The sequence below is a fragment of the Trichosurus vulpecula genome, chromosome 9 (genome assembly GCF_011100635.1).
Source record: "Trichosurus vulpecula isolate mTriVul1 chromosome 9, mTriVul1.pri, whole genome shotgun sequence".
In the NCBI taxonomy this organism is placed as follows: Eukaryota; Metazoa; Chordata; class Mammalia; order Diprotodontia; family Phalangeridae; genus Trichosurus; species Trichosurus vulpecula.
In genome coordinates, this window is record NC_050581.1 from 175409720 (window position 1) to 175426122 (window position 16403).

Below are 16403 nucleotides of genomic sequence, written 5' to 3' on the forward strand. Positions count from 1 at the left end.
CAGCCACACCGCAACCTCAGCCTGGGGGCGGGGCACTCTGGCACAAACAGCAGCACCCCCAGAAGGCCACACCTGCCCTCTCCTCCCTTGGGCCACATCCGGGAAACAGTGAGAGCAGTCTCCCGCCCCACCCCCGGCCTCGGATTCCCGTAGGAAGAACTCGGGAGGCTCTAGTAGGTTTGGCGGTCTGGATGGTGGGGACAGAGGGAAGGAGTGGATAAATATCGGTCCACACACGCGGAGACATCCTGCTCCAGCTTCTCTCTTAGTCCCTCATTTTCCTTAGGAAGTGGCAGTGAGATCGGATACCCGGTTTCTAAAGGGAATTTGAGGTGGGAGGGAGAGTAGATGTCTAGCCTAAGACGTAGTGGGGCCGGAGATCTGGACTCGAATATGGCCTCTGCCACTGACCAGCTAGCCAGCTAACAGTATGACCGTGGACAAGTCACTTTCCCTTCTGAGCCCCAGCCCTCTCCAAAAAGAGGGTGAAACACACACACACACACACACACACACACACACAGGGCCGGGAGTTGGGGTAACGGGTGCTCCTACAACCACCCTCCTCCCCCCACCCCGAAACCCAGGGAGTAGGGAGAGTCGTCCGAGGTCGTTCCACAACTAATTGCTCCCGGTCTCCTCCACTCTCGTCCCTCCTCACCCAGCCCTGGAGCCCTTCTCCAAACCCGGGCTAGAGGTCCCCTGTCTCTTGGGACTCAATGGTCCGCACTGACAGTTGCTTGATCCCAACTCCCCGCCCCCTGTCTCTTTTGGATGGTAGCCCTGAGAACTTGGACAGCCCGAGATTGCACATTTAGAGCTGTAAAGGACCTTGGAAGTCATCTGATCAACCATTTTTTACAGATGGGAAAACCGAGTCCTGGGGACTCAGTTAAATTACTTGCCCGAGATCATGCAAAGGGCAGAGGTGAGATTTGAACCCAGCGTCTCGGACTCCAAAGCCAGTGAAATAGACCAGAGAAAGGACACCTTTCCTCTCCACGGAAGTTGCTCCGACCCGGGCTTATCGGACAAACTTGTGAAAATGAAGAGGAGCCTCAGGCACCCACAAGAAGTTCGCCCACTTCTGCCCCTTCAGGAAGGCTTGGGGAAGAGGTCCATCGAGTCTTTGGAGAAAAAAAGAAGCCCCTTTTCTATCGGATAGGCAGGTCTAGGTAGAGAACAAAGGAACCCTTTTCTCTGGTCTCCTGTCAAAGTGACACGGGGATAAGAATGGGCAAAACTGATTGGGAGGAGGGCAGCATTTTTATTCTACTGCTGGATCTTTAGAGATCAGGAATTGCCCGGGAGTCCTTGTTTTGCTAATCCAAGACTCGGTGATTTAATTACTTGGGGACCCAACTCTGTAGATAATTTATTGACGAGTGGTTTGGGACTAGTAAATTAACTCCGAATGCTCTTGACCATTTCATTGGTAAACTTGTATACAAAGAACGAATAGGAGTCATTTTAAAATCACTAAATGAAACGGTAGATCAATAAATTAGTGGACTGAAAAACAAACATAATTAGATTAGGGATTAGGACTGGACCTGAGATTTCATAAATTTAGGAACTTTCAGGAGAAGAAAGTCCTCTAACAATGCAAGGTCGTTCAGCGCTTTCTCTTCAATTTACGGTCTTGAAAAGGTGTCCGGGACAGGCTGATTAAGTGACTTGTCCAGGGTCATACAACAAGTATGTATCAGAGATGAACCTTGAACTCAGATCCTTCTGTGTTTGAGGCTGGCTCTGTCCACTACAGGCATCTCATTGGATTCACTGCTTTCACAAAATCTCTAATGCTATGCTATTTGAAAAAAATATTTTCATAAATTCACTTTTCATCCTAGTTTCTCTTCCCCAGTAGGAAAAAAAAAGTTCCATAACACAGAACTTTTTTCACTTTATCAAGTTTCTGTGTCCAAAACTTTATGAACTAAATATAAACTGCAGATTCAGCTTTGACCATTTCACATTTATTTGGGAAATTCTCTCAAATTATAGCTGAAGCTGTATTTAAAGCATTATCATTTAACAATCTTGTTTTTGCATTAAAAATTAGTTAATGAATTATTTCATAATACTAAACTGTGTGGCCTTACTCAACTGAATAACAAAAAAATGAAAAAGTTGATACACTTAAGATTTCCAAATGAATTTCATTTTAAAATGAATGTTTTAAAGACAAGATGGTTTTCTTCCAAAAACACTTTTAGTCACCCGCTCACAAATGAACAAAATTCTCCATCATACATACCACTTAAACATGTGATAGATGCTAAGTAGCATTATGGTCTTCAAACTAAAGAGTTAGGACTTGGTCAAAAATGATTTCATTCCATGGCTATCAAAAGTCCAAATTCTATCACCCTTTCGCATCCTTCCGGAGAAGAGCAACGACAGAGATTTCATCTAGTGGAAGGGAAGACGCACAACACCTCAGAGTATCGCCCAGCCAGGACACCATCACCTCAGTCTTCTTTTCTTCAGTTAGAACTTAAGTTCCTCAAAAACTCATAGAGGGTGGGAAAGTAAAATCCAGCAATCCAACATTTTTCCTGTCTCTAACGTACAGGTCACCTATGTGTGATCTTGAAATACATAAAGCCTTATGTACGTATTAGACTCATCGGTTTAGAGGTGGAAGAGGACTCAGAGGTCACCATTTTACAGATGAGGAAACTATAGTCCAGAGGGGTAGGAGTGATGCCCATAGAAGAGACAGCAAGTGCTAGTTGTGGGACTGGAAGCCAGGTCCCCTGAAGCCCAATCTAGCCTTCTTTCTGCTATGCCAAAACTGTCTTTAAAGCGAGGAGGGAAATATTCTGATTTCTCAAATGTCTCCTCTAAAATTCATTGCTCTCTATTCTCTACTTTTCTCCATAGCCCACCCCATGTGGCATTGTGTATATGGGAATGAAAGCTAAGAGTGACCCAAGGAGAAGTTTAGAACCTCAGCTACTCTCTAATAGGGAATTCTCCTTGTCCTACCCACCTCACAGTATTCTAGCATCAATCCAATGAGATATGGGTGCCAAGTCAAGAATCTGAAGGAAGAGGTATGGCATCTAAGATCAAGACAACCAGAAACAACTCCTACTGAGTTTGGGACCATGCAGATAGGAGAAACGAAAGGACCCAAAAAGAACAAGACCAAAACAACAGGAGATACTGAAGCCAAGATTGCCTTTTGAGGGTGCGGAAGGATGTAACCAGACTTGCATGCAAGTGCAAAAATACTATATAGAGATTATTAATCTTAAGGATTATTATTCCTAGCAAAGGAAATGGCCTTTGATTAGGAGAAATGATCACCATGTTCTACCTAATTGTAAGTAAAAAGCAAGGCAAGCTGGATTGCCATCATTTTCAGTTTGTACCTAATTGGGAGTGAATAATTATTATACTACACAGATGATATGGTTTTAAATGTTAAAAGGCACTTGCAAAACTCCTCAGGACTCACTCCCATACCATAGCAGTTAAGGAGTGTAAACTAAGGCAATGCAGCAAAATTCTAGGGGACCTCTGTGAGATCTTAGTAAAAAACCAACTTAAGAGTAAAATACTCATCATCCTAACTGGCTCAAAGATTTGCAGTGTTATACTATGGACATTGTGCTAGGCTTTGAGGCAAGCCCCCTCCCACCCACCACCCACCCAGTTCAAATTCTACCTGAGACTTTATACTAAATTTGGGATTTATTGTCTTTAATGAAGGGAGTTCCAACACTAAATGAAATGAAAATTCCTTGGATCACAGGTGAGTGTCCTTATCCATCAAAATTTTAGGCCATCAACAGAGTTCCTTAAAAAGACCAATTAGTTTCACAGCAGTGATCTGTTTTAATTTCATATTTAACACAGCATATATTTAAGTGATATTTAAAGGAATAAATCATATATAAGAAATTATTACTAGTGGATCATAGTAGTGAGGTTAAAGACATTAGAAATTTTTTAAGCCAATCATGTTTGCAACAAGAATAGGTTTTATTATAAGAAACTTAAATGACATCAAGTAAAAATGCAAAATTGTGCAATTATGGCAAAATGTTTAAAAATTCCACACATTTCCCCCTCCCCATCCCTCCCCCACCCCGGACTACAGTACTTCTTACTACATACCTGAGCACTGAACATTGAACGCCATTTTAAACTGCCTTAAACAGTGAATTTGATGCCTTACAGACCACATCCACCTAGTCTCATGCACCACTGCAATCAGTTTGAGACTTAAATCTAACATCAGCTGTGTACCATAACAAATGAAGATGGAGAACAGATTTCAACTTCACTTTCCTGTAAAGTCTTAGTTCACATTTTCTAAACATACCAGAAGATGCTGTATAAATAATCTTTCAACACTGCCCTAACTTCTCATTCTATAGTGCTTATGGTACCTTTGACCAATTTTTTCCCCACACTATGAAAATTTACCTGAAAAATCTAACTAAAGAGCAAAAACCATCACCAATCCAACTTTAAGGCCTTCTTTTGAAAGCTTTTAAAAGTGGCAAAAGGTCCCAGCTAGATTATTGTTTAGACAAAGAATTATGCACACCTAAGATTCAATAGATTTCATTCCCATGGCAAGTTACAGGCTTTAGCTTTTGAATATGCTGTCATCTCGAATCGTACCCTCAGCATAAAATGGATAAAACAAAAAACAACAACAAAAGTTGTATTTTAGTGCAGATCAACAAAATAAACTTACTGTAGAATTAACTACAGCATGTTGTACTCCTATACAATCATACGATCAGTCAATTGCTAAATCAAATTTTCTAGGTCATGTTTTCAAGTAATATGCTGAAAATTTTGTTTTACTAAATAAATACAGATTGTCAAAAAGCAGCAGGAAATCTAAATAGTCAACCAAGCTTTTAAAACAAAAAACTAACGCTTAACACTCTTTGCAAGGATAGTTTTTACAGACTAATGCAACACTGGAAGGAAGGAAGGGTGCTTCAAAAAGCTTGCAGATAGAGCCCTACAGAAAATTATACAATTTACACAAAGAATAAGAAAAACTGGGGAGGGGGGGGTGGGAAATGAACATTTTAACTGACTGACCTGTACTTCAAAAAAAAAAATAGCTACAAAACAGCATTGTAACAAACACCAAGAAAGCCCATGTCTCACTTTCTAGGATTCCACTCTAAAATGGAACTTTTATAGACGCCACCAACCTTAAAATCTGCTTCAGAAAACTCCCACTACTTATACATCTCCCCATGAAGCAGTTTGGTAAGTTTCTGGAAAATGAGGTATGTGATGCAAGGAGGCAATGTTAAAAAATTTTTTGTTTCACAGTATCACTTTAAAATTTGTGCAATATTTAAATAAGAACTATGTCAGTTTGCTTTCTTTAAAGAAGATAAAAATTGCTCATGTGATAAGGACAGATTCTGGATTATACTTAACTGCTATTGTCAACTTGTCTAAGGACTATAAAAAAATAAGTTACTGATCCAAATATCTGCCTTACTTAAATATTACAAATGAACTGTTCTTCACTTGAATGTACTTAGATTAGTGCTAGAAATTTGTCAAATATAAAGAATGACACTTGGAATCTAAAGATGCGGTTATGTTAGGACTGATTTAAAAAAATGAGATCTCTTTTTTCCCCCTTTTCAAGCCCCTTCAATCAAGCAGAGGCTAACCCTAGGAAAAGGATCTAGTTTTCATAAATTTGATGTTAAATATACAAAAACAGAAAAAAAAAAAACCTCAAGTTAAAAATTTTTAGGTTCACCACATCTCTTCCTTTAAAAAAAAACTATCAAAAATAAGGCCAATTCTCACATTTTCTTCTGTGGAGAACAGATACAACATTTTTACGATGTGAGGATGAAGAGAAATGGAGGAATAAGGACGAGCCGAATGTCAGATCTACTAAGCAGTTTGGGAACCAACTTCATGCAAGAAAGACTAAAACAAAAACTATAAAGCGTCTCAACTTTCCAAAAATAAGAATGAGAGAAATTGAAATCAACAAATGGCCATATTCTGCTATCATTTTAAATGCAGAATCCCACTCAAATCAAGAGGTCTCCAGATGATATACTCTGGCCAGAAAACCAGCAGACCACTTTGAAAGACAAGCACAGTCAGGCAAGGTAACATTACCTGGCCACACGAAAATGGAAGTATACTAGCACCAGCCGCCTTTGGGTTTAAAAGCCCTTTACTGGATTATTATCTTTGTCTCCCCCAAACAAGACAAGTGTTAGCACTTGAAAACATTTTACTGCCAGAAAACTGCTAAATTATATCATTAGGTTGACTTAAATTCCACATAGGAAATGTCAATTACCCAAAACAGCTTTTTTTTTTCTGAGATTGATATTTTCTCAAAACTTATTGTAACAGCTGAACATATAACAAACACCTCAGTATACTTGAAATAGCATACATAAAAATGTATAAATATTAAGAATCAGGACTTAATGGAGTGTTCCTCTATGTTGGTTAAGTCACAGCTAAAGTAAAGACCTAGTGATATTGCCTCAAATTTTTACCCGTATTTAAAAGAAGTCACTTCGAACCAGTTTGGACATCCACATCCAGTAATGCTATCCAAGCTTCTGCAGTAGTGCATAGTTGTCTTGGTTCTTCTGACATCTTAGTTGCTTTTAATCACAGAAACCCTCTAGAATGACATGATTAAATTTATATCAGAAAAAATGCTAATTGCACTTTGTCACCATCCCCTTGCTGAACTGAAAACATCACAAGTATGAGAGCAAATCCCTCCCCACACTGCAATCTTTAAAAGCACCCATCCCCATGAACACGACTCTTTCAGCTTCCATTAAATACTGACAGAATGTCTTTGTTTTCCTGTAAGACATGTCACCTCAAGTATCATTACTACTCAGATCCTAAGGCCTATTTCCCATTAAAGTACTTTCTGAAGACATTGTGGATACAGTTTAGCAACGGCACATTCAAAATGACGACCAAGATCCCAGAGGCGATCTGGAGTCTCATACACCTTCTTCCACTGGTCAGTCCCCTCATCATATTGGTAAAGCGAATTTTTTCTGCTGGTCCTGAAGACATGCTCTTCCACGGTCACTTGAGTTGCTCGAACAAACAAGTGGAGTTTATTATTGAGAAGTACGAGTTTCAGATATGGATTTATAGACTGATCACATGGAAAATCTTTCTTGCAAGTCCATTTGTTTAGCTCAATATCATAGGCCTCCACGGTAAACATACGCTGATGATTTCCACAGGTTCCAGCTATGTAGTAGATAGAGTCATTATATACAGCTGCTAAGCCCTGGGTTCTAGGCACAGTCATAGGTGTTAAAAAGCCCCAGTAGTCTTTCTGAGGATCATAGCAGAGGAAAGATTCTCCTAAGATGCAAAAAGAATAGACATTTTTATGTTTCGGGTATTGGAGTTGTCTCACAGAGAAGATAATGTATTTGGAAAACTAATTATTTCATGATCTTCAAAAGTAAACACAGAATCACTTGTAGATTGTAAATTACCTTGTAACATACATTTTCACAAGATGACTCAAACTACACAGTACATTATTATTTCAAACAAGGGTAAACTTCTTTATGATAAGCTACACAGGAGCATGAGAGTTGTTTCATTGTAGCAGAGTTTGGTTTTAGGATCACATTACTAGTATTTAGGCACCCTCTCAAGGGAAAGTTAAAAGGTCATGAGTATAACACTCATTCCTGTATCTCTCCAGACTCCACAGAGTTTGTGTTGAGCTAATCTTTTGGTAGGAAGTTTGGGATTTTAGTTGTTTTCTATGATTAAGATCATTAAGTTGGAAAGGTTTAAAAAGTAATTCCTGCTTCCCATGCAAACAACATGTTACATAGAAATTATAGGAAGCTGTTGACAGTACAGGGATGTTAACTGGAAGAAACTCATTTAGCCAGCTCAAAACAGCACTAGTACTGTAGGAAATGTACCAGCATATAGAAACAGCTTTATTATAAATAAAACTCAATATGTACTGTAGTAGCAGAACTTTTTTTTAACTTAAAACCCATAGCATAGGAATGGTAGCAACAGGTAGTCAAAGAGGTGCACTTGGGCAAGCTAGGCTGACGATTCTACTGTGCTGAAACAGTTGAAAAACAAAAGGTGGGAAAAATGAAAAGATATTTCTTCACTAAAATAGATAAAGCTGCTGTAGATAGTAATACTGGGCAGTTTCCACCCTGGCAAAATAAAGGCCTTACTGAAAACTGAACAGATCACTTGCCAACATAGAAACGCCCATCTAAATCCATCTGGTGAAGGTATGCAAAAATATATATACACACATATACATATATGTATATATGCACATATATATGTGTGTGCACATGTGTGCATACACACACATCTATAATTGATATTTATAGCATATACTATACCTCATATGTAAATTCAACAATCATCTCTTACTAAGAGAACAATCATTATGTGTACCTGCAACTTAAGACTACTTACAGTTAACTTTCATAACCTTTGGGAATTGATTGATGGGTCACATAACTGTTTTTTTTAACGTTATCAATTACACAGGAATAAATTCAGCTATCTCTTACTTTCAAGAAGATTATAAAACACATATGCATAAATATGAACCAAAGCTTCTCTTGATCATGGGTGAAAATAACTGTTAGCATGCTAATGCTACGTATTTCAATCCAGCCTAAGAATATTTTTATAGTGTTCAGTTAAACTCTATTATATATCAAGAAACATGTTTTTTAAATAGTGATTATTCCAGATGAAATGAGTGCTAGACAATAGACTGACACTTTATTCAAAATGCACTTTTTTTCATAGAACTTTTCAATAGGAATTGTTCTAATCAGAGGTTTATGGGTAACTCTCCCTCAGCAGGAAGAAAGGTATAGCATCTTTCCAAAGCCTGGCAATCACTTGATACGTACCCTGTAGAACAAAGATGTTTTCTTTATACTCCACAGCACCGTGGAACTCCATTGCTACAGGCATTGGGCTAACAGCTGTCCAACAGTTATCTCTGCTGTCGTAACACTCCACAGATTTTAGGGGGTTCCTCCCATCACCTTCATAAACACGCCCACCTATTGCATAGAGTTTTCCACAGCAATGAACCAGTTTACAACCTATTCTGGCTCGAAGTAAAGGAGCTTTGGGTAGCCATCTATTTGTAGCATGATCATACATCCAGAAATCACTCTCTGCCTTGTGGTCAATGGAGACTTCACTGCTGCTTGGCCTATAGCCTCCTGCGATGTAAATGTCATTATCTGGGGACACAAGAATTCCCACCTCTCTCAGGTCATTTGGTGGTTTGCATAGTTTGAACACTCTCCCTGTGACTATATCGAGACAAGGCACTGTTTGCTTCTTTCCTGAGTGTTTGTGGGCAGCATCAAAACATATGATCATTTCTGATGCAGTCATCCCAAGCCTCTGTGTATAGCCATTGGCACTACACGGCCCCTTCTGGACGATGGCCTCGGCAAACATGGGAGGAATTTTCTCAACAAAGGTGTCTTCCATCAGAGGCATACGGATGCACTTGGCAAATATTTCTGGAAGATGCGCTTCTCTTCCCTCTCGTTCATGTTCAAACCACCTGATGATACTGTCATAGACGTGTTCCTCTTTGTCGACATTTAAGTCATCACTGTCTAGTATACTGATGAGCTGATCTTTTCTCAAGTGAAGAAACTCTTGTTCTTTGGTGACACACAGAAACTTTTTACGGATGTACTCCTGTGATCGGTCTTTTAGCTCCTGATGACCATAGTGATCAGCAAAGATAAAAACCCCAATAGAGTTTTGTGGATCCAAATGACTTATCATGTAATTAGCACACTGGTCCTGTATAGAAGGGATCTGGAAGATGCTCGCTGCAGTGAACAAAGCTTGGACATTGGCCTCAGTGAGTACGACTCTGGAGGTATATGCATAGTTCAATACTAAATTCATTGACTCGGCTTCAACGCCGACTATACGCACTTCTTTCTGCGTACTCTCGGTAAGGCCGCTAGTGAACATTGATCTGATGAAAGGGGGGAAAAAGACAGTTAGAATGGCGTTTGGGTATTACAATTTCATTGTAACAAGTAGGAAAGTAGAAAGTAAACAAATTGCACAAATATCTGAACAATCTGCTGATAAGCTTTCCTGAAATTCTAAATGAAGGGCAGAAAGATTTACAATCCTCAAAAGGAAAGTTCTCAAATTCAGACTTTTAAGGGAACTGGCACTAAAAAAAAGAAAGCAAGCCTTTTCTTCAGAGGTGCTAGTCTTAAAGACAGTATAATTTTGAGAAAAGACCGATAAACAAACATCGCTATTTCCACATACCAATAAATTCCAAATGTGGGAGGTTATTTGGTCCCAACTATGTAGTACAGACACATGGGCAAAGACTTATCATGTACCTATGTTCGAGACATAATTGCTAGGCATCCTGACTATATTCTTAAATCTGTAGTGTGACAATAAAATGACCAGATGTAGAAAGATATTTATTACTATATTTCATATTATACTGTAAACTTCACAGTGGCCTACACCCCAAATCCATCAACTTTTTGTAAAGTTCATGCACAAGACCAAAATCAACGGAAATTTAATTTCATGAAAATTTCAGATACTTGCAATATACCTCAAAATAACTATATATTTTCTTAGATGTAGATGTAATCTGCAGGACAGATGTCAAATTACATAATGAGGAAAATTAAGTAGGATCATGAGATACATTAAACTGAATGTTCTCTGGCTAAAAAAGAAACTAAGACATTTTAAAAAATATACACGTCCTTCAAGTCTGTTTTAGTTATATCCTAATTCCTATATCATTATCTGTGAAAATTAATTGTCCTATAACTAATATTTCCCTATTTATTGTAAATAAAAATTATGTGATTACTTTAATCACACTTGGACGTTTTGTAATCTTTGTTTTAAAATTTCGTTATCTTTCCCCAGCTGAAAAAGTGCCATATTTCCCATAAATTTCTCTTAGGGGAAAAAAATAAAGTATGTATTATGGGAAGAATAGCTCAACCCTTCACATTTCTAAAGTAAGTTTAACAACTACCTCAGCCTTTTGAGAGTGATATGTCTTTTAAATTAATAAATTCTACCTGTAACAGAAAATGGTATGGTTTTTTAAAACAAGATTAAAGGGTTGCCATAATATTCTTGGCCAGGGAATTAGAGAGCCTGGATTCTGCTTTTCTTAAACATAAGTCAGTTATAAAAGTTATTTGTTAAAGCTTTCTCTTTCTAGGTATACTGCTAAGTCTAAGGATAAAAGTCAAAGCAGATTTTATTTAATAATAGTGTCAGAAAATCACTTTTACAACCTCTAGGTACTATATAATGTATTATAAAACCTGAGCATTTGTCATTTTTTTGAAAGAAGGGAAAGAAGAAAAAAAGTCCTTTGGGGGAAACAAGTAGCATTCCTCGAATGGCAATATTTCCATTCTCTTTTATGAAATGGATATTTACCAAGTCCATAAACTTCCCTCAAACAGTTGGAATTTTTAAAATACATGTTTTGTAACAAATTAATATGGAGGTATATACCATGCACAAGAGTGCTGCTAAGTATTACAGCACTAAATGTTTAAGATGTAATTTCTATATAGTTATTTTGCTTTATTATACAGATTTTTATGGTTTCTTAACAAAAGCTAAAATAAAACAATATTTATGTTCCCATGTGTTCACAGATTGAAGCTGTTTTGTTTTTGTTTTCCAAATCTAAGAGCTACAAGTGCCCAATAGCTATAGAGAAAACTAAAAAGAAAGGCACCAAACATCAGAGATGATTAACTAGCCATGAAAAGCATTCTTCAATATCACCATTATGAAAAAGACTAATAATTTGGATAAGGGGCTGGGGTGGAGAGGACACAAGTGAGCGGAAGAGGCCTGGCCCTTTTGCACAACTTATTTTAGTTAAGATAACCTTAAATAGAGCAACCAGCAATGAAACTGCTTACTCATTTGGGTAGCCACCATCATATAACCTGCCATTAATTACGAAAAGTCAACATAACTACAAAACACCACCTACCAGAAGTGTTTTGCTACCAAATACAACTTACTAGTAAGACAAGATATAGAAATTATATACAATTTATGAATTTCCATAACTCAAATGAAGAGAAATATTAGCCACAAGAAAGTCATGTATATAAAAACTTCTACCAGGAATCCAGCAATTAGTTCCCTAAATTTTGGTCTCAGTTTCTTCTTTTTAGATCATATCTTACAGTTAGAATAATAGCAACTTACCTTCTTCAGTATTTAAAGAAAATCTTATGACATATTTCTTTAAATTGATTTTTCTTGCTCAATCTTCAAATTCATTTAAATAATGGAGTATCATTTAAACTCGAACAAGTATAATTTGTCTAAGTGAAATCCGTAGCTAATTCCCAAAGGAACATTAACCTTCCCCAATTTTATGCAGTAGCTGCTGATATACTCAAGTCACTGGTCCCCTTTCTGAGGACAGTCAACAAGCATTAAATACCTACTAGTGTCAGGCACATAGTAGGGCTAGTCTAAGGTTCAGGTCTATGATCCTTTTCAACTGCAAATTCTATCCCATTCAGTGATTTTAGCTGACAGACATATGTCTGTCTATCCAGTACGAAGCTACTTTGTCCCACGATTGTGAGAAATCTTATGAGAAAAATGTTATATTTTATGAGAAAAATACAAACTTGCCCCTCAAAATGTGAATCTTTAGATTTGGGGTGGGGAACCTATGGCCTCGTGGCTCTCTAGGTCCTCAAGTGTGGCCCTTTGACCAAATCCAAACTTCTTAGAACAAACCTCCTTAACAAAGATTTGTTCTGTAAAACTTGGACTCAGTCAAGACTGTACCCAAGGACCCAGAAGTCCACATGTTCCACAAGTTCCTCACCCGTGCTAGATTAGCAGGAGGGCAACTTTTTTTTCAGATTTTTTAAATATAATTTATTTATTTTCAGTTTTCAACATTCACTTCCACAAGATTTTGAATTCCAAATTTTCTCCCCAACTCTCCCTTCCCCCCACCCCAGGACAGCATGAACCTCAACCACCCATTTCCCCAATCTGCCCTCCCTTCTATCACCCCTTCTCCTTCTCCCATCCCTCTCCTCTCTATTTTCCTGTAGGGCAAAATAGATTTCTATACCCCATAAGAGGGCAACTTCTTAAAAAAAAAAACATAAAAGTGTGCACCTAAAACAAATTAAATAAAAAACCAGGAAGTCTATTGGAGTCTGACATTTTTTCTGAGTTATAAAATCTCCTTCAATCCAAAACTCTGAATTCTTTGGAATATTACAAGTTTCAAAAAATGCCCCAAAAATGGTTTTTAAATCATTAGAGGCATATATTTCCAATGAACAAGTCATAAACTGTTCTGAACTCTATGAGCATGAAGAACTCAGAAGCAACATGCAAAGCAGAACTACATCTAAAGATCATCTTTCTCTTTCTCTCTTTTTCAAGAAGGTGAGGGGGCATAGTTCATAGAATGCTGAATTTGGGGTCAGGGAAGACCCAACATCAAATCCTGCCTCAGAAGCTTACTAGCTGTGTGACCTTGGGGAACTCACTTCACTTCAGTTTTCCCCAGTTTCCACAAAGGTATAAGGGGGATAACAACTGCAGTATTTAGCACAGGGCCTGGGCCGCTGTATAAATACTTACTCCCTCTTCCATTATTTCAAAGACAGTTCAGGGAACTCCTGCTGTGCTAAGGCTGCAGATGGTCTACTGAGAGTTCCCAGGTCACAGATCAGTTACAGGACTTAACCCCACACAATTCTCAGAGTTGGGACTGGAAAGCCCATTTCCCAAGTGCGAGAAACCTTTCCCAAGGCCTCCTAAAGGTCAGTGTCTTCCCTGCAACGTTATATCTCATTTATCTTCCACCAATCTCGCCAGCCTCTTGTTTCCTCCTGGAGAGCAGGGTCTGTTCTTGTCTTTCCAGCCTCGGAACTGAGCACGCAACAGGAGCTTAATAAATGCTGGCGGTTTTGACTGCCTGACCAGTCCCCGAGGCCTTTGGGCTCTCTAGTCTCTTAAGCTACCAGAACTCCGGAGTCAACTAACTTTTAAGTACTTCTACGGGGTGGCAAAGCTTGCAAACCACAGCCTTGCTCACAGTAAGGGATTAATAAATGTATGACCAGCTGAAAAGAGCATTAAGAAAGCAACAGAACTGGGGCGGCCTACAGTAGACTGAACGGGAGCTCGGTCCCCTCCAGTCCTGCTCCCTCCTTCTACTGGGGGGTAAACTGAGGCCAGCTGAGGGTGGAGAGTCCTCGGCACCCCTGCGGCCCCCTCCCTCCTTCTGCAGGTGTAAACTGAGGCAGGCGGGGTACCTGAAGTAGGGGCTGATAGCCGCCAGCACGTTGCGGTGGCACGAGAAGGTCTTCCCGTGGTCCACCTCCACGACGATGTCGGTCAGCTGGCCCTCGTCGTACATGGTCTTGAGCTGCTGGAGGATACTGCACGCGTGGGCGGCGTCCATGGGCCCCGGCCCGGCCACGGGTGGCGCGGGCGGGGCGCCGTTCGGCGGCGGACACTTACTCGCATCTGCTGGAGAGAGAGCGGCACAAGCCCTGGGTTCCACGCGCGCCTGCGGCCGGGCCGGGCCCACGCGCGCCGAGCCCACGGCCACTCCAGGGCGCGGCCCCGACGGACCACAGACCTGCGCGGCGGCGCGGCGAAGGAGCGGGGGTGGGGGCGGGGCGGGGGAAGGAACGCGAACGCGCGGGGCCCCCGCGGGCGGACGGCCCGGCTTCAGCTGCCGTCGGGGCCCACGGGAGCCGCGGGAGAGTGAGGGAGAGAGGGACAGGGGGAGGCCCCGTGCCCACCGCCACGCCCGCCCCGGACCCCCCAACCGCCGCCCCGGTCACCGCCCCCCCCGCGCTCCCGGGCCGCGGCAGCACCCACCTCCCGTCGCGGCCATGTCTCGGAGGGGCCCCGGCTCGAGCGGAGTGAGGAGAAGAGAGAAAATGTCATTTCGTTTCCCCTGCTCCCCCCGGTTCCGGCTCGTCAGCGAGCGCCGCGGCCAATGGGAGGCCGCGGCCCCCGGGCCCAGCCCCCAAGCCCAGCCCCTCGGGCGCCGATTGGTCGGAGGCCGCCGAGATGCGTGTCGGGAAATGTAGTCCGGTTCAGCCCGGCCCCGCGTGGTCGCTGGGAGGTGGAGGAGCGCCGGCGGCGGCCGGACTGCGGTGTGGGCATGAGGCCTGTCAGGGGGCGGGCCGGGTTGTCCTCGAGTTAGGGCGCTCTCGATCATCTTGGTTCACTCTAAAGCTCCCCACCATACGCGTTAGCGCGTCGGGGTCCGCGCAGTCCCCTTGGGTCCCTCAGCTGCCCAGTGCCTGGGCGCGGCAGGTGTCACTCACTGCACTGACGAGGAAACTGAGGCCTAGACCGGGGCCACGCGGTCGCGTGGGGGAGGGGAGGGGCTGGCCCAGAGCACGTAAGACGAAAATGCGCGCGCCCCGAGGGCAATGGCGTGGGAGGCTGTGGGCGCAGCCGCCGGCCTCTGGCCAGCCCTCCAGCGGAAGGGCGGGGGAGGCAGCGGGGGACCTCCCCCTTCTCGGTCACTGTTATGCCCACTTTAAAGATGAGGAAACCGAGGCACAGGGAGCTCGAGTGGGTCGCCCTGAAATTGAGGCTTAGAGATTCAAGGGGCTTGCGACATCCCCGGAGGCAGTCCGGAGCGGAACTTGAACCCAGTGCTCTGACTCCAGAGGAGCATTGACTCGCCAGCCTGCCTCGTCTGCCAGTTTCTGGGTCCCCGCACTCTCCTAACAGCATTTCTCTGCCCCTCTCATTTCACCGGGCGCCTTCCCTATCATACCCATTGAAAGATAACGAGCTGAAGAGAGGGTGACCAGCCTTGAATAGTGAAGCAATGCGGGCTCAAGACCCCGGGAGCAACCTCTACGTAAGCTTCAGGCGGCTGTTCAGAAACAAGCCAATCTGTTGCCTACCCCGCCCCACCCCCACTGCCACAAAGAAAAAGATCTGACGGTCAAGAGGCAGACCTTCCCTAGCGTGCCATCTGTGCCACCAAATGAAACAGCATCCCATTGGCCTGGCTAGATTGTTTTCACCCAATCTTTGGATCTGGTGACAACAGGAGCTGAGTTCAGATTCTTAAATTTCCACTGGCTTTTAATGTTCTGAGCCATCAAACCTGAGTCGTAGACTGAGAAAAACCTCCCCCTAAGTTTTAGAGCATGTTAAAATAAATATGAAGAAATTAAGTTATAGGTCCCACAGAAAATTGGAGGAGTCATATCATTCTTTGTTGTTTACACAGTGAATACCTTCTCTAACGAGCTTGATGCCCCCCTTTCAATCTGCTCCCCAGGCAGCCTGCGAGCGTA

The 16403-nt window shown here is 41.9% G+C and overlaps 1 protein-coding gene across 1 annotated transcript; it reads right to left on the reverse strand.

The window, feature by feature from the left end:
* Positions 1–3974: 3974 nt before the first annotated feature.
* KBTBD8 (kelch repeat and BTB domain containing 8) lies at positions 3975–15050 on the reverse strand. Its single transcript, XM_036739735.1, has 4 exons — positions 14956–15050; positions 14382–14598; positions 8931–10033; positions 3975–7374 (listed from the first exon to the last, which is right to left on the reverse strand). The coding sequence occupies exons 1-4, from the start codon at positions 14969–14971 to the stop codon at positions 6911–6913; spliced, it is 1800 nt and encodes a 599-aa protein (XP_036595630.1). The 5' UTR covers positions 14972–15050; the 3' UTR covers positions 3975–6910.
* Between the last annotated feature and the right edge of the window lie 1353 nt (positions 15051–16403).

Coding starts and splice junctions, on each gene's coding strand:
- KBTBD8 (XM_036739735.1), bottom strand. Junction 10,034..14,381: donor GCTATCAGCCCCTACTTCAG/GTACCCCGCCTG, acceptor CCCTTTCATCAG/ATCAATGTTCACTAGCGGCC. Junction 7,375..8,930: donor AAACATCTTTGTTCTACAGG/GTACGTATCAAG, acceptor TTTGCATCTTAG/GAGAATCTTTCCTCTGCTAT.